General features: G+C 46.2%; 2 protein-coding genes and 1 long non-coding RNA gene across 3 annotated transcripts in view; 2 read left to right on the top strand and 1 right to left on the bottom strand.

Annotated features, from left to right (window-relative positions):
* LYRM4 (LYR motif containing 4) overlaps positions 1-7215 on the top strand; it is a 58138-nt gene extending 50923 nt beyond the window's left edge. The window contains exon 3 of the mRNA XM_053397008.1: positions 6880-7215. Within this exon, the coding sequence (XP_053252983.1) occupies positions 6880-6942 (63 nt within the window). The 3' untranslated portion in view covers positions 6943-7215. The remainder of the gene's footprint in view (positions 1-6879) is intronic.
* The window catches only part of LOC128417819 (uncharacterized), a 313698-nt gene that overhangs the window by 254054 nt on the left and 42194 nt on the right, over positions 1-17450 (top strand). The gene's annotated exons all lie outside the window — the stretch shown is intronic.
* Positions 10956-16680, bottom strand: PPP1R3G (protein phosphatase 1 regulatory subunit 3G). Its single transcript, XM_053397003.1, has one exon. The coding sequence runs from the start codon at positions 16287-16289 to the stop codon at positions 15270-15272; it is 1020 nt and encodes a 339-aa protein (XP_053252978.1). The 5' UTR covers positions 16290-16680; the 3' UTR covers positions 10956-15269.

Genomic DNA, 17450 nt, shown 5'->3' on the forward strand with positions numbered 1-17450 from the left:
GGAGAGCTGCATATTCCTGCTTTGCAGAGGGTTCAACTAGATGATCCTCGGGGACCCTTCCAACTCCAGAATTCTATGATTCTATGTTTAACCAGGTTGCAGTCATCAACTGATAAGCAATATATATGTGAATCAGCCTAAATATTTCAGAGCCAACTCTATGAGGCAACAGGGTAGAGTGATCTGTTTCAGCATGCTGGGAGTGAGAGATCAAATAGATGAAGCCAGGAATTTGGTGTTTGAATGCTGCAGAGTGAGCCCTAGTGATAGGGCAGGGGGAGCATTTGGGCTCCACTTCAGGCTGTAGAATATCTTAATCTGGGTCAAAGGGCCACAAAACAGAGCACTACAGGAATAAATGATCTGTATAAACAATTGTGGGCCCATATTTCTAACATTACACAACTGCAGACTGGTTCCACACCGCCACCTCCAAACCCTGAAGGCACTTGATTAAATTGGTGGTTGAAACATTCCATCCAGGAGTTTGACAAGCCTTATCAGGAACCTCAGCTGGTTCCTTGAGCCACCTCCTCTCTGATTCTGTTTCGCCATAGCTGTTAGCATTGTAATTGAGAAGCCAGAGAGGAGGAACACCCCAAATATTCGAAAATTGGCCCTAGAGAAGCCATCAATTAACTTGCAAGGAAATGCGACAAAGGGAGTGGAAACCAATAAAAGAGTAGCACAGAAACAAAGCCATTGAATGGTTGCCAAAGAGAAGTTCTGTACTTTTTAAAACGGCATCAATCTGGACAAAGCTCAGGGTCCACCATGCACTGCCTGGTTCTCTGTAGCAATCAAAGCAACAAACTCATTTCTGTATCATTAAATGCTCATGGACAGACATTTTATAAAATCAAATCTGAAACTGGGGTTGTTGTTGTTTTTACAACTGCTCGTTCAATCAGATGATCCAGATTATACTTCAGAATTATTTTGGACCTCCCTTCTCTTGGAATAAAATTAGCTATGCTCATCATGCTCACAAATCATGTTTGCATAAGCCTGCATAAATGTTTTGGGTTATTAGTTGGAAGCAACAGCCTCATTTTGCAAATAACAAAATGTGCAGGATTTTGGAGAGGGGTATTAGGATGATAGAGGAATTCTGGAGAGGGAGTTTAGGGAGGATAAAGGCATCAAGTTTGGCTCGCTCTAATTAGGCCAAAATCAGTAAACCAGAAATGCAGCAGTTGCTGTGCTTGGATCTGCCAAGTCCCAGCTTCTGCCAATGTTAAATGTTGGAACAACTTTTCATCGTGTTTTCATTTCAATCGGCATGGAGGAGGGGAGTTCATAAAATTGACACCGAAAAGTATATGAGGGATGGACTTAGGCAACTAAATACATTAAGCACTCTGATCCTAGAGAAGCAGCAGTCAGCTCTCCAGCGGCTATGATCCTGAAGACTTTCCCCCCATTTTTGGTTTTTCCATTTGTTTCTATGGAAACGCTGAGAGGGAAGAGACGTCCTGCCAGGAAAAGTAAAGTTGGAACCCTTGTAAAAATACAAAAAACATCCTCTTGCTAGGGAAGCAGAAATTAGCATTTGCCATTCTCCTTGCCAACAACACCTACAAGAGTTGGGGTCCAAAAGGCCTGCGGGGATTCCCGCCCCCCCCCCCATTAGTAAAGTGCTGTGAACACAAAGACAAGAGACCTGCCAAAACTGGAACTGCAATCCATCACTCTTCTCTTTAAAAGGAAGCAGGCCACTTAGGGCCGATTTAAACTCTCATCAGAATCCAGTGGTAAAAGCTTTTCCTGGACCGTGTTCTTTTAGGTTGCAATGTTTGACTGCTCCCCTATGCTTGTTTAAATTTATATCCTGCCTTTCCACGTCTCCATGCTCAAGGCAGCTAACCGCATTGTATGCAGCACAAATCTGAATCAGTATATAGGGCAAACAAGTTAAAAAACCAAAACCAAAAAGAGTTCAGTTCCATGTAATTGTCTAAATAAAAAGGTCTCCATCTGTTGCCAGAAGGCCATCAGAGAATGGGGCTAAATAGGCCCTCCTAGGAAGGGAGTGCTTTTGAATTATGGTGCTGGAGGAGACTCTTGAGAGTCCCATGGACTGCAAGAAGATCAAACCTATCCATTCTGAAGGAAATCAGCCCTGAGTGCTCACTGGAAGGACAGATCCTGAAGCTGAGGCTCCAATACTTTGGCCACCTCATGAGAAGAGAAGACTCCCTGGAAAAGATGTTAGGAAAGATGGAGGACACAAGGAGAAGGGGACGACAGAGGATGACATGGTTGGATGGTGTTCTCGAAGCTACCAGCATGAGTTCGACCAAATTGCGGGAGGCAGTGGAAGACATGAGTGCCTGGCGTGCTCTGGTCCATGGGGTCACGAAGAGTCAGACACGACTAAACGACTAAACGACAACAAAGGAAGGGAGTACCAGAGCTCAAGCAAAGCCACTCAAATGACCCTGCCAGTCACACTTCAAATGTTACTGGAACTGTGGGAAAGGTGCCCTCCAAAGACCTTAAAATACAGGCACAGTTTGTATGCAAGGAGACAAAAACTAGCAGACAATGGAGAAGGCTGATCTGAACTCATCTCCATGACATGCTAGCTTTCTGTTTGCAGGGAGGACTCTTCTCCCTCTCCCCCACTGCCACACACCCACACACCCTGTCCTGCTTGGATATTGGGTATCATTCATCCACCACCTACAGCTCCTAATTCTACAGTCCATCTGTATAAAACTCTTTTACCATCTGATTCTGTTAACTGTGTAAAGCCATCTTTTGTGCAAATCTTGCTCGGTTACTATTATTCACTATTTTTATTTACTAAAAGAATTGCATGTGAATGTACAGTTCCATAGTCATCATCCCATTGGGGGTAAATGTGTTTGTATGCAACTTGCATAGATCTTAAGATAACAAATTACAAGCTCCATTCTGAATAACACAATGGGGCTGAATAAATGAATTGGGGTGGGACCATGTGCATGATCACTTATGCCATTGAGAGAACTGAGAGCGCTTTCTGCTACGTTTACATTGGAAAGCTTAGTAGTAAAGTAAATGGTAAAAGGTGCTGGGCTGACATTGGATGAAAATCCTCTCTCCACAGCTGTCAGCAAAAAGAATGACTACATTTGGTCATACCCTTCCCTGGCTGAATACACAGCTGATCAGCTGAGCTGGGTTTTATTTGGTTTATTATTCTTACAAATTCTACAGTTACCTGAACATCTGATCTATTGGCTCTCCATTCTGGCAGTGCACTTGGGAGAGAATGTAGTGTTCCCTTGCCTACGTTGGGCAATCCAGCATTCCTGCTTTTGGCTAGCCGCACAAAACCCCCAACATAAACAAAGAAAATGGTTAACAAGCACAGGTAGTGATGCCCCCGCTTTTTCTGGGTCCTCTAGAGGCTTGCCAGTGCAGATGTACATGCAGCTGGCCTTAATTGCTATGTTCAAAAGATTATGCTCTGCAAATATTAGACGAGAAGCAGTTTCAGGTGTTTGCCCGTGTTTTCGTGAGCAGTCAGCTCAGTTTATGAGAGCCTTTTTGCTCCGCTTCTGTGTGTGAGGCTCTTCCCACATGCACACAATGTGGTAATGTAATGCACTGCACAACAGGCTGCAGTTGTGTGTTGTGCTGCTGCTCAGTGGGGAAAGTTCCCTGCAGGTTTTGCTTTATTTGTTCTTTGAAACGGGAGTGGAGAGCCTCTGGCCCACTAGGCTCTCATATCCTGCCCCTAGCCCTCTCTCCTAAGAGAGGATGTGGCTAGAATAACCACCTGTAGTGTGCCAGTTTTCTCTCTTTTTAAAAAAGAAACCTCACAAGTCAAGTACGTGGAAGTTAGCATTTTCTCATACCACACTATCTGCAGTCTAAAGTGGCATAGTCTACGTAGAGGAATATTGTCAGGAGCAGGTCAGTAATAAGTCACATGGTGTCTGAAGTTAACTCTTTATTCAAGGAAGCAAGGTCAGCTCAGGTGGCCATGCCTAGTGAGCATAGCAATTCATCCCAGCAGGTCTTGCCCCAGTGAGGCAGTTGCGAGGACTGAATGTCCCCACTTTTCTCTAAAACTCCTCCTTCCCCGGGTCCTTCAGCAGGAACCTGAGGCTCCTTTGTCTTGCCTCTCTTTGCTCCACTCTCTTCATTCCTCTTGGTGTTGGGAGGAGCTGGTCACAGCAGCAGGAGGAGACCCCTTGGCTTCTTCACCAGCCTGACTCATCTCTGCCTCTTGGCCCACCTCTCCAGCCTCCTCTTCTGCCTCTGGTTCTGGACTGCTCTCTGCTACACTCTTCCTGCTCGCTAAACCCTATTACCGCTTTGGCTTCTGACATCTCCCCCTCCCAGTCTTCTCCCTCTGACCACTCATTGTTGTCCCACCACCAAACCCTGGGCTCTGAGCCTTTTTCCATTGGACGTTCAGCTGGTGCCTCCCACCACTTCTCGGTATCCAGCCACTTCATGATAAATATGCACTCAGAACTCTGGCCCCCCTTTTTTTTGAGAAGAGAATTTGAGATTTGTGCAAGTTTGTTTATTTTTGCATTTATATCCCACTTTTTTCTCCAATGAGCTCAATGTGATCTACATGGCTCTCTCCCTCCCCAATTGATCCCCCACAACAACTCTGTGATGTAAGTTGGGTTGAGAGATACTGGCCGGCCCAAGGTCACCCAATGAGCTTTATGGTGGGGGGTGGGATTTGAACCCTGGCCTCAGGTCTCAATACCCTGGTCCTTCTCCACTGCTCCTCTAAGCAATACAGATGACAGCAGTCAGAAGAACAACTATAGCAGTTATTTTAAGTAATAGCACTGCACTAAAGTCATTGAGAAAGTGGCAAGGAACTGTGGGAAAATGCAGCACAGGAGAACTTTGGATTCTCCTTTTGAAGAGATCAATTAAACAATGCAGCTAAACAATACAGTTGTAGCTCGGAAGTCAAACGGAATCTGTTCTGGAAGTCCGTTCAACTTCCAAAATGTTCAGAAACCAAGGCACAGCTTCCAATTGGCTGCAGGAAGCTCCCGCAGCCAATTGGAAGCAACATCAGATGTTTGGGTTCCAAAGAACATTCGCAAACCGGAACGTTTGCGACATTCTGGGTTTGTGACATTCGGAAGCCAAAACGTTAGACTCACAAGGTGTTTCAGAACCAAGGTACAGCTGTATTTGAAATGGTATGAGGCACTTGCTGCCATGAGACCAAAAAAGAGAGACTTTGATAAGGATGCAGCAGAAGCACAAATAGATGCAGAAGAACTCACAATATAATTCAAGTGGAGGTGCTTTTTCTTTAAGAATCAGCACTGAGCTGCAGGCCTTGATCTCTCATTCTGAATAATTACTGTGTTTTTAAAGAGCCAAATCTTTGTCACATTTATTTTAAAAAATACAGTGCATTAGTGGAGTGTAATAATTTCGCTGCAGAAATAATTACTAGCTATTATGGTATTGTTTGACAGATGCTGCATTCAATTTAAATACAAGCATCTAGGATTTGACAATCAATTTCTTGTTATGAAGCTAAATGACTTCTGTATAGGCATGTTAGCAACAAACATTTTTTTTTGCCTGCTGGTGTAATTCATAGGCTGTTGTTGACATTTCTGGGTACTAAAGGAGCAGAATGCTTCCTTGCAGAGAAAACTAGTCTTGCCTTAACAATGGGCCGTAACTCTTCCCTCGTGATAAATAGCCCAGTCCAAAACCCAATCGTTTTATTGTGCATCTTGGGCCAGGTCAGTCACTCTGCAAAAATAGGATTCCCAAGGAGACAGCCCCATTGAAAAGATGCCTCATAAAAGCCACTAGACTTTGAAAACTAGCTCGTGGTTGATTTGTGTTAGTAGCCTTCTTCAAGCATTCTTCTTCAGCGCTGAGACATTGAGGGAGGGGTGAGCTGTGGGGATGAGCGAGCCAGCTCTGTGTCCTTGTCCCTCCCCATCCTCCTTGACCTCAGCAAGTTGGAGGATTAAACTCCTGAAGGAGGAAAGAGACTCCCGTAGATGAAGGCTCCCTGCAATTCTTAGAACCCAAGTTTTCCAGGGTTCTAAAGCACAGGGAACCTCCAACAGTACAGGTGGCTGCCCTAACAAGTTCATCCCCCAATTCAAAGCAAGTAATAGAAATGTGACAAAGGGGGGAAGCTAGCACCGTGCCCCCTTGTGTGTTTTAACACCAAAGATTGCCTGAATGTGTTATTTTGGGGGTGGGGAGTTGTGTAGCCATATTTATATATTCGAAATTTTGTGCAAGGGCTTTGAAGTGGAGGGGAAGCGTTGACCTGTGTGAGCTGAGCATGTGAGCTGAGCAATGAGCAGGAAGGTATGAAGGGAGCTTGTAAGTTTAGCAGAATCCTTGCATTTTCAGGGTTCTAAGCACAAGGCAGCAAGCACTAAATTCACGTCCAAACCCCCTTTCTACATTTCTGCTCAGTGCAGGATGGTTGGGGATGGAGATGAGCCAGAAGGCACAGCACCCCATCTTCGGTTTAAACTCCCCTGTATTCTTTTTAACATGTGAACAGGGGCTCTGTTTGCATATTAATGTGTGAAACATACACAACATTAATTGCTCTGCTGCTGCTGAGCTGGTGTGATAGTGACGAGTGTTGTTACTAGAAAAGCCCCTCAACGATGAAGTATACAAGGAAGTCTCTCTTTTTCTGCCTAACCTATTTTACCGAGTTGTGATGCCAAAACACAACAGGGAAGCAGCTTCCACATCAGTAAACGTTAAGTATGATTTGTGCTTTTGCTAGGCTGTTTTAGACTAAACACAACACAGATGATCATCTTGTGCTTATACTTTGTGCTTCCATCATTCCCTTCTTGTAAGAAAAACTGTGTGGGAAAAGTTACAACGCTTGTTTTATTTTATTTTTAGGTCACCATTGGTCAACTTTATTCAACGGAGAAGTTAATTATCGAATGCCCACAGAATGTCTGATAGTGGATGAACTCTTCTTTGCCTGTAGCAGTGGCGGATCAGCCTCAGTATTCTGGAACACGCACAGATTTTTACTTGAACATATAGTATTCTCTATGTATATTTGAGCTGTCTTGTTCTCCACGTTGTTCACTAAGTCTTAACATAAGCTGTCCAGAATTTTTCATAGTGTGCTTTCAATATGCCAGTAAGATGATAACAATGTGTTGCCATGTCTGAGTGTCACTATTTGCTTATATCAAGTTTTCTTGCCAATAAAATTCCATAAACTGAGGTTTGCTTGCTTCTGCTACTCAAGTTAATGTCTTTTCACCTAGCCCAGAAACTGGTAAATGAATATTTATTGCAACTTGGGGAATTCAGTGTAGAATTTGTGACAATCTCAAAACCAGGTGTGGGAACTTGAGACCCTCCTTGTGTTGCTGAACTACAACTCCCCAAATCTCTGGCCATTGGCCATGCTTGCCAGAGCTGAGGGCAGCTGTCCTTCAGCAACATCTGTTCCCCACTCCTGTTCCAAACCATTTCAAGAGACCTTATTTCAGAGAATGCAGTTAGGACTGCAGTCCTAGATCAATTTTTACTAAGTTCATGCACTGCAGGCAGTTTGGATTTTGCTTAAGCATTTCAAAATTCCATGGGGGCTTAATCTACTTAAACATCATCATCTGAAGAGCTATGAAATTTACAACTTAAAAGGATTGCTTTCCGGCACCTGAGCAATGGAGTGCTGTGTTTTCCAGAGGCTACAAATATACAGGTATTCACTTGGTATGCCATATCACAGCAGTGGCAAGGGCAGTTTGGCCCACAAGGCTCCCCCTCCCAAGCTGCACCAGGTCAACAATGGGGCAGGTAAACATGCAGCTCCCTGCCAAAAGTGCAGTTTGTAGGCACCATTAGTCAGCTGATCACTGATACTTGCAAATTCCTGCGCCTTTGTTCTGTTTGATTTCAAACCACACACATAAAAGAAAACACTTCCCTCGACATCAGGGTGATGTCAGATGAATTGACAGGTTGGTCCTATGCACACAATCCCTGCCACGGCAGCTGTGTGGCATTCTCATACAAAACTGAACATGTACAGTGCCAAAAGAAAATAGTGACACCAGCATGAAAACAGTGATGAGGCAGAGGCCTGGCCAATGGGATACAGCGTTTTAAAAAAATCAAACCTAAAGGTACATCTAGCCTTAACAGTATGCCTCCCAAAAGTTAAGCCAGTGCTTCTGAGAAGGTTACAAGCATGGTGAGAATAACCATTTGGTTGTCACCTTGTGAACTCCGTGACCATAGACTTTAAAAACAAAAATCAGACACCATTGGACCTTGTGAAAATATACTGTGTTATGTATTATAAGTAGCGCTCTCACTTCAGCTGGGGATCTAAAAGCTGCACAAGATTATGAAACAACCACTAGAAGCAAGTTTGACTGTAGCACCGCATTCAGCCCTTATTCTTCAGTGAAGCATTCAAGTGCATTGTTTTTAATCAATGCTTCCCCCTCCTTCCCCAAGCTCTTGGATCATCATACTAGTTGACACCAGAAATTTGGTTTCTTTATAGACATATAAGGAAGAGATTCCCCCCCCCAGCCCCCTGTTTACAGCAACAAGAAATGTTCCAGTTTGTTCATCAATTGATAAGCACTGTACAAAGGTAGTGGCGAGGGGATGGGAGAAGGGAAGGAGTTGCTTCGAACATATTGCTGATCCTATCAGCCTCCTTATCGAGTCCGAATCTCTGCTGAAATGTCAGGCACCAAAATTAGGCTATTTGCTATTTCAAAGGTCAAAAGAACGCAACAATTTTCTGAAACTTACAAAAACATCCAGGCTTTTTACTAGCAAACATGATTAACAATCTGCTACATCTGTAGACACCAGATTGCTCCCTTGCGCTTGAGAGTCCAATCAAAAAAAGGCATGGAGAGCCTTTAAGAAAGCAGGTTAAACCTCATAGGCCATGTCCACAATTGCTAGATTTATGGGAATGTTCCAAAGAATTTCTGATCCACCAACCGTGCTTGGCACAATACCCAGGGCTAAGTAAACCTGGGTATGTACTGCACTTGGCGTGCATTCATGGCCACCAAGCTGCATTCAATAGGTTTTGTCTTGTGTCATACAGACCTATACTAATTACAGAGGCTTGAGTTCCTACAGCGTGGCTACCAGCATTCAGCCAGACGGATCTCGTGACACAGAATTAGCTATGCTTCTAAAGGAATTACAAAAAACAAAGGCTTCTTAACTATTGCACCTAAGCAGCTCCACCATGCAAGTTACATGACTCCTCTACAAAGCAGGCATCGCAGAACCTCCTCCAGACAAGCGTAATTACAGTTTCCAGGCAGGCACACGTAGGGCAGCTTAGGGAAGAGTGACAAAGCCAGCTCGTATATTATTGTGTCTACCGTTCATCAGACAGAATGGATTTACCTGAAGAAAGTGATGTTCTGCAAGTTAATGGTATCCTAGAAGCCTTCATTGAAGGCTGCAGGGCTGTCTTAAGCATATGCGGTCCCAGGGTGCAAAGATCTGCCCGGCGCCCCGCCCCCCCCCCAAGTTGCCCAGTCCCAGGCGCGCAGGAGGGCGGAGCCGGCCGGCCGCCTCAGTGCCTTGCTGGCCCCTTAACTCACAGCACAGAGCCACCCACAGCAGAAGAGCCCACCACAGCGCTCTGACCGATGGGCGGGCTCTTCCTCGGACTCGATTCTCAGCCTGGTGCCCCTGAGAGCCCAGCACCGGGGAGCCCCGGACCCCTAGCACCTATGGGCAAGACGGCCCTGGAAGGCTGATATCCGAACACAACCGCCAATAGTTTGCTTGTACGAGTAGTGCGATCAATTGTTTCAATCAATTGAACATCATTCCTACATGCTTACTTGGGCAGATGGAGATTCTATATAAGCCAGAATATCCCAAGTTCTACCCCAAACTAAGATGTTTAGCATCCATTTTTTTCTCTTCCTTCTTACCATATGCTGCTGACATTGTGATAATGGCGAGCGGCACAGAAAGCCACACCAGAAACGCATAAAAAGCCCTAAGTCGATTTACACAGTCTTAACTATATTCAGCAGTTTTGCCTGTCACTTTCATACACATGGCCAAGATCAGATTACAATTGATGGGCAAATTGCACTCAACCTTAAGCGTTGTAAAATAAACAATCTAATTGTTTAAATTAAATGCCACCCTGCATCTAAAGGCGAACACTAAAGCTAATTTATAATGCTTTTCACTTGCCTCTTCATTCCTACTGCTATCACCATTTTCAGCTTAACCTCTACTTGGACATGATACCATGGCAGAAAATGTCAATACAGCATTAATAGTTTCTGGGTAAACGCCTGGCATGTCTCTATAGTTTTGCATTTTCTTTTGTTTTTGATAAATGAAGGCACTTCCCTGAAGGCACTTTTAGCTTCAGGACATATGCAAAACAAGATACTTATATGGTGCCTCTTACTTCAAATAAAATTTTAACCAACTGCAGTATCTTTTAGAACCCAGTTTTAATATACAATATTTGTTTTGGCTTAATACACATTTTCCTTTTCTTTCTTATTTTAATCCAGATGGCTGCAGAACCTCTTATTGTTTCCAGACCTGGTACGCACTAGCAAAGTTGAGAGTAAGCTCTGCTAGCACTCAAAATGCAGACATCTGGAACTGTACCTGCCAAAAAAAGGGAAAACATTAAAGGAGTCTAAACATTTAAGAGTTAACTTCTTTAAAAATGGCATCTCCAAATTTCAGAAGAGTCAAAGAGCCTGAGATGTACTTTTAGGAACTAGACAGTATGTTTGGGAAATTTGGCAAACTCAGGCATAGAGAAGGGGCAGAAGTTTATTGGTCACATTATTTCATTCTGTGTCTCAACATCTGTTAACACCGAAGTCCTAACTTAAGAAAATAAGAACCAACCATCTTGGGTAAAAGCAAATGAAAGCAAACAAAACCTTTGCTTAATTTGAGTCCCATTTAAAAGAAACATCTAAGGCTGCCAACCCAATAAGCCTTTATTGTATAAAGGGTTGTGGTGCTTGAAAATCTCCTCTCCTCCTCTACAATCTGGTTATGTTTGTACAGCAGTTATGGGATAGATATACACACAAGAAAGATTACACTGAAGACAAAAATTGATGTAGTCGTATGTAGCAGACAAACAACCTCATTAACTCACAGGAAAAGGCATTTTTATTCATCCAGGTTTACAATTCTTGCTTATTAAAGCAACCGAGAGAATTCCTCCAGCACGTGTAACAGAAACAAAAAAACTCACCCACCCAACTCACCCTTCCCCATATTCCTCTAAAGGCACTAAAAACAGAAGCATATTTGACATTCCTCTGGAAGGAGAGGGTGATCATTTACACGCAGAATGCAATCCATATTTAGAATACTGTGCACAATTCCAGATATCTCCGGGCCCTCGGTCTCCTCTGAATGCTGTTCCAACAAGATTATTCACAGCAAATACAGGAGGAACTCTACAGTGTGCAAAACCAGTTCTTACCAGTTTTGGCCAGAATAGCATGCTAGAGATTTGCTCCTTGCTTGCTGCGAATGATCTTGTTCAAGACAGTTTTCAGTTCTGACATATCGGCTAACAGCTCTGTTCATTCCCTCTGAATATCTCAGGCAAGAACTACCGGTAGTTTCTCTCCCCCCCGCAATAGTTTATGGAAATAAACCTTGGGGGGGCAGAGGAAAAGGCACCCTAAGTCACCAGAGCTGGCAAGAAGTCAAAGGCTACCTAATTTTACATTTCTAAAAGTGCTTAGTCAAGCCCTGTGGGGTTTTAAAAAAAGGTATCACATTTCCTAAACAAAACACTCAGCTATGTCTTCCACTGGCTCTCAGGTATACAAAAAAATTATCCCATGGGAAAATATATATATTCTCCCCCATCCCCCATGACCTAGCATCTTTACCACTTAAGGTGGTAGGAGCGTCAAAGTTTATGCTGACCGCATTATGACTCACTGCGGGCTCTTTGGCATGGTATCAGTTTTTTATCCAAGGAAAAGGAACGTGTGGTGTTCAGGAGAATTTGTGCACTCGTGCTTGCTTATTCATTGCTACGTTTAATTTAATACATTTTGGAAACTAGTTTTAAAAGAAAAATAGAAACCCCACAGGGTTTCTCTGCATCTGCAATATAGTAAAAAAAAAATTCAAAAAGTGACCAGAACGAGTTCTTCCAAAATGTTGAGAAAACTGCTACTCTAGCTGGAGAAAAGCAGTATTTTTCGAAGTACACTGAAAGGCAGTGTTGCTCTTGGCATGTACACAGAGACACCCTATACTTCCGTCCCACTGCCCTGCAACTGGAAGGCTTCAACTACATTTTAACTTTTGTCCCCAACAGTTATCAACTGCAGAGTCCAAGGTTACAGTAGGAGTCACAGTCAGCTTCTCCGTTTAAAAAATAAAAAATGAAGGGGGAAGAGCAGCCATTTAACACTTTAAACACATCATAAAATTTCCAAACAAGAATCCAAATTATTATTTTGTAAAGTTATATTAAGCCCAGGAGGATTATGTTCTGCGTAGCTGGTGCACCAAGAAGCAGCTAGGGCAATGGTTCTCAATCAACTAAGTACTGTGGACTGCCTGTTTTTCAAAAGCCAAGCCATGGACCCCTTACTTTTGAAAATTTTGATACCTCTGTGATAGGTTTTGTTATGTGAATGGTGCGACAAACCACACCCTGGGTGGGTGGTTAAGTGGACCTCTTGGGGTCCACAGGCCACCAATTGCGTACCACTGAGCTAAGGAATTCTCAACTGCTACATACACAACAGGGAAGAGCAGTGTCGCGGGAATAAAACTTAATTAGGGACAAGCTTCTGAAAACACGCTGCATGTGTGGCGCTTGGGAGCCATGCCTAGGCGAGACCTTTAGACTGATGTGTGCACACCACAAACCCCATGTTCATTACAATGCTAAGTGTCCCTTAATCTCCTAGAGATACATTCCTAAAGCAACCTTTAAGGTGATGCTTCATTATATAAGTTGTGGTTGCACAGTGCTGCAACTGGACAAAGTGAGGCATATATAAACCCAAACATGGCTCTGCAAAGTTTACCCCTGCTCACATCTCCCTTCAGCTTGGAGGGAATGCCAGTCTACTGCATTCATACAAACCCATACAGGATCCCTCAAGGTACAACATGGCAGATGTTTCATACTACTGACCTACTGAGTCACCTTACTTGAGAAGAGAATGCTAAGGTTGACACCCTTATGAAGGGTGAAGAATAATACAAATATCGGAAATGGTGCCAGCAATATTTTCCCCAAATCCTAGGCAGAAAAGAGCCTACCATTCCAAGTTTTAGAAAGTGACTACTGTAAGAAAGAGCATGCTAAGAAATGAGTTTGCCCTTGAAAGGCAGATCAATTAATTGTCACTTTTAGTCATTAGACCATTTTATCATGACTGGAGAGGAGACCTTAATACAATTTGACTGCTAGACAGGCTTCTAAAGGTGCTATTCAGCGGCCACTTTAGTTAATAGTAGTCCCAAAGACACCAATTAAGTGGTCATCAAGTTGTTCCTGTTTTAGCAGCTAATTTCCCAGAATGATTGCTCCTACTAAACACTTCACAGCCTGAGTTGTAGCAAGGCTGCAGCTAGCTTTTGTGTTTGTTGGGGCTTTTTTTAACCATTTAGGGTTGCAAAAGTGCATTAAGTTTCAAAGTAAGAAGCCCTTCAAAGGACTCAACCAAGTTACAGAGATGGGACATCCAGAGGAAGAGGATCACACAAGAAAGTTGCTTGCTCTCTCAGCAGCTATTGCCACAGGTATGTCATCTCAAGAGAAGCTTCAGGAATACTGAGTGGGTTTGCATTTTTAAAGCAACTAGTAGTCAATCTGCACACACCAAGGATGATGATCCACACAACAGCTATGCAGTAGTCCAGCTAAGGATTATTATTATTTAATCCTGCTTGCCTTCCTCACTACCAGCTAGATACATGCAGCTGCCGCCACCACATGCATGCATCAACTTTTGCAAAACCCTGACGTGTGTGTCCACAGTTTGCAAAAACCTCAATTCTGTGTGTTGGCAGCGGCTACAATCCAGCCAGAAGCAGGGAGCAAACATAAGCGGGATTGGATACAAAGGAAGGCGGGCCTCCAGAACTTCCAATAGTTGTGGAGAAGGATGAATTTCAGCAGGAAAACCCAAACCTGCCGAAATTCCCTCTTCTACACAGCTACAGCAAGTTCTGGAGCTCTGACTTCATTTTCATTTGGTCACAGAACTCTTAACACCTTTCCTAAAGGGCTATTACATCCCAGTGTGGATTTTCTAGTAGACAGACATTTCACACCTTCTTAGACCTTGAAAGCCCACATGTGATGATGTGCTTTAAGTGATAATTTGTTAACATGCTATGTGACTGGAACCAAGACTAAAATCACCAGTGCAAACAAAAACAACAAACAAGTAGCCACAAAAGTTCCCTTTTTCAAAAACAGACCAAAAAAAACCCTCTTCGTCAAGCCCCTGGCCAATATCTGTTAAGATTTCTGTCCAAAGGTCCTCATCTGTGTTACAAAAATAAGAGCACATTATCCCTTTGGTGGAAGACAAAGTGCGTCTAGTTTATTAGTGTAAAGAAAAGGCTCGGTATTCAAGTTGTAACAGGGAAGTACTCAGCCGTGCATGTGTATTTTGAACAGCTCTGTTTGCTTGGTTCTCAGAGAGGCTTCTGTAATTCAATTGCATCCTTCTTGGCTTTCAGAGGTCATTTCCTGTACAAGAATAACGGAAGGCAAGGGTCAGAAATGGTCCCCCCACCCCACCACACCTCTTGCAAGCTTCCAGAACAGCAAATTCCACTCTCTAGCTCCAGAGGGGCATACTTCCCCCCACAAAAAGGGATGTTTCACAGCATCAGTCACTCCCCCAGTTATAGACACCAGGTCATATCAGTGTTTGCCTGGAGCAGAAAGCAGGTAACATTCAGGTTGCTGCTTTATCCTTCTCTCTCCCATTGTCAGGCACTGATTTCCACATTTCCTTCTCACTTGATGCCCTACAAGGCTTCTCCTTTGCTCCAACTTGAACTAGGCTGGCTGCAGCGAGGCTAAGGTAAGTGCAAAGGCACGGTTGGCCACCCCATCCGCTTCCAAAGGATTGGGGTGGAAGGCACAAAGGCAAGGTGATGGCAGTTCCTGGAGGTCGCGGGGCTCGGAAGGCTGTAAAGCACGCGGTGTGAGGCAAAGCACAGCTGGCTTCTCGCTCCGAGCTTCTCTGGCAACCGAGGAAGTCAAGCTGACGGGCGCCTGGTCGGTGTCAATAAAAGGGAGGCGCGGATTTTTCCGGGCTGCTAAGGGTGTAATTGGCCCCGCCGTTGTTATCCCAGTACTCGCCCTGCTGGCTGCGGTAGCAGATGGCGAAATGCACGGCCGTGCCCTCTTGCAGACCGGGCGGGAGGCACAGGGTGAACTGGTAGCGCTCGACGGGGCTGCAGGGCTCCGGGGGGTCCGCGGGCGGCGGGGGCAGCGGCGCCGCGGGGGTGTCCAAGAAGGAGAGCCACTCGTTGAACGTGTAGCGCACCGTCACTTCTTTGGGGCCCGGGCAGCTGAGCACCCTCACCACGCCGCGCACGTCTGTGGGGGCCCCGGCCAGAGCCGTGCCCGTCGCCTCCTCCAGGCACACGCGCTGGCCCTGCAGCCGCCCGGGCCCGTCGGGCGGCGCCGCCAACTGGAGCGCCTGAGGCAAGTGCAGCGGGCGCAAGGCCGGCGCGGCGCAAGCGCCCAGGCCCGCCAGGGCGGCGCTAAACTCCTCGAAGTCCTTCTGGCGCATGGGGAAGCTCTGCAGGCGGGACAGGACGGCGGGCGGCACCTGCGGATCCTCGGCGGCGCTGAAGTGCTTCACGCTGGCCAGGCACAAGCCCAGCGAGTCGGCAAACTGCACCCGCTTCTTGCACTTGGTGCAGCAGCTGCCGCTGCCGCCCCCCGACGCCGACGGCCCCCCTCCGTCCTCGTCGTCGTCCTGGTCGCCGTCACTGTCCCCCTCGAGGCGGCCCCGCGGGAAGAGCCGCGCGGCCGCCAGCGTCGGGCTGGCGGGCAGGGAGAGCGAGCGCCCGCGGCGGCGGCGCAACTCCAGAAGCGCCTCGTCGGGAAGCTCCTTCTTCTTGTCCCCCGCGCAGTCCCGCTCGACGACGCTGCTGCCGCCGCCTCCTCCTCCCGCCTCCGCGCTGCCCGGCGCTCCCCATGGCGCAGCCGAGACGACCTCCTCAGCCGCCGTGCGCTCGCCGAAGGAAGCTAGCAGTTGCCCCAAGCCCAGCACCGCGGGACCCCTGCTCTCCATAGCATGACGCCGACGCGGCGCCTCGCTCGCTCTCGGCCGAGTCCGGGGCTTCCGCCCTCCCTGCTTAAGTTTCCATCCGAGCGGCGGCCGTCGGGGGGTCCGGTCCGCTTTCCAAGCAGGGTCGTTTTGTCGCAGTTGCGAGGCTGCTCGCTAAAGCCCGTGGCGCGCTGGGCGAAGGGGGCGCGCCCCCTTTTCCCTGCCTCCTGCGCTCTCTCCCCACCCTCGGGGAAGTGTGGGGCGGGGCGGGACCTCCCACAGGAACCAGTCAGGAAAGACATTCGCCACAGGCTACAAAGCACGTAGCTGTTTCTCTCGCAGTCCCGGGCGGGGGAGCGTGCCTAACCCTCTCCTCGGGGTGTGTATGCGGCGGGGGGGGGTGAGAAGTAAAAGGGGGAAGCGCCCCTTCGAATCCGGACTTGAAAGAGTCCTAGAATGCTTTGGGCTTGCAGGAGGCTTGGCCCCGCCACGCCCACCGGGAGTTCCCCCTCCTCATAAGTGGCGTTGCCGAGCAGTAGTAAGACTCCGTTTGGGCTGCTCCCTGGCGCAGGGAGGGAGGAAATGAAATGTCAGAGGCAGCCCTCTCTTCGCCACAGGAAGCTGTTCCTGAGGCAGCTCCCCCTTTTTCCTTCCTCTCCTGCTTTTGGCAACTTCGATGGATAATGCCCAGGGGAAAGCTGCAACTATTTCAGTCAGTGCCTTAGAAATGGTACCACTACAATCCTAACTTAAGTACTGTACAGAGTTGAAGACTCTATGTAAAGCAAGACGCGCTGAGCTCAAATGTATCTAAAAGTCATTATCTCAGGCCCAGAAAGCTTTCTTCCCCCTGCCTTCCTTTGGTGCAGCTGGTCAAGCAGAGAAGCTTAACTTGGCTGCTTGTTGATCTGCATGCGATTGTGATTAAACGATGCGCATCTTTCAGAGTCACAGGATTTGTAGATTGTCTTCATGGCCACCCAGTTTGTAAATGATATTCTATCGCTGGAGTTCATGCCCTAATGAATTGCTTGAATGAATTGTTCCTCAGTGGTGACCATATACTTTAACTCAGATTCCTGCATTGCGGGAGGTTGGACTGTATGGCCCCTTCCAACTCTACCACTCTGAGTCTGTTAGGAAGTGTGGAAGTGTGTGTTATCCTCAGACTCACTGTATTTTTAC

This window comes from Podarcis raffonei, chromosome 7 (assembly GCF_027172205.1).
Source record: "Podarcis raffonei isolate rPodRaf1 chromosome 7, rPodRaf1.pri, whole genome shotgun sequence".
Lineage (NCBI taxonomy): Eukaryota > Metazoa > Chordata > Lepidosauria > Squamata > Lacertidae > Podarcis > Podarcis raffonei.

Bases quoted from the DNA above. Each gene is read 5' to 3' on its own strand.
- PPP1R3G (XM_053397003.1), bottom strand. From the start codon at position 16,289: ATGGAGAGCAGGGGTCCCGCGGTGCTGGGCTTGGGGCAACTGCTAGCT.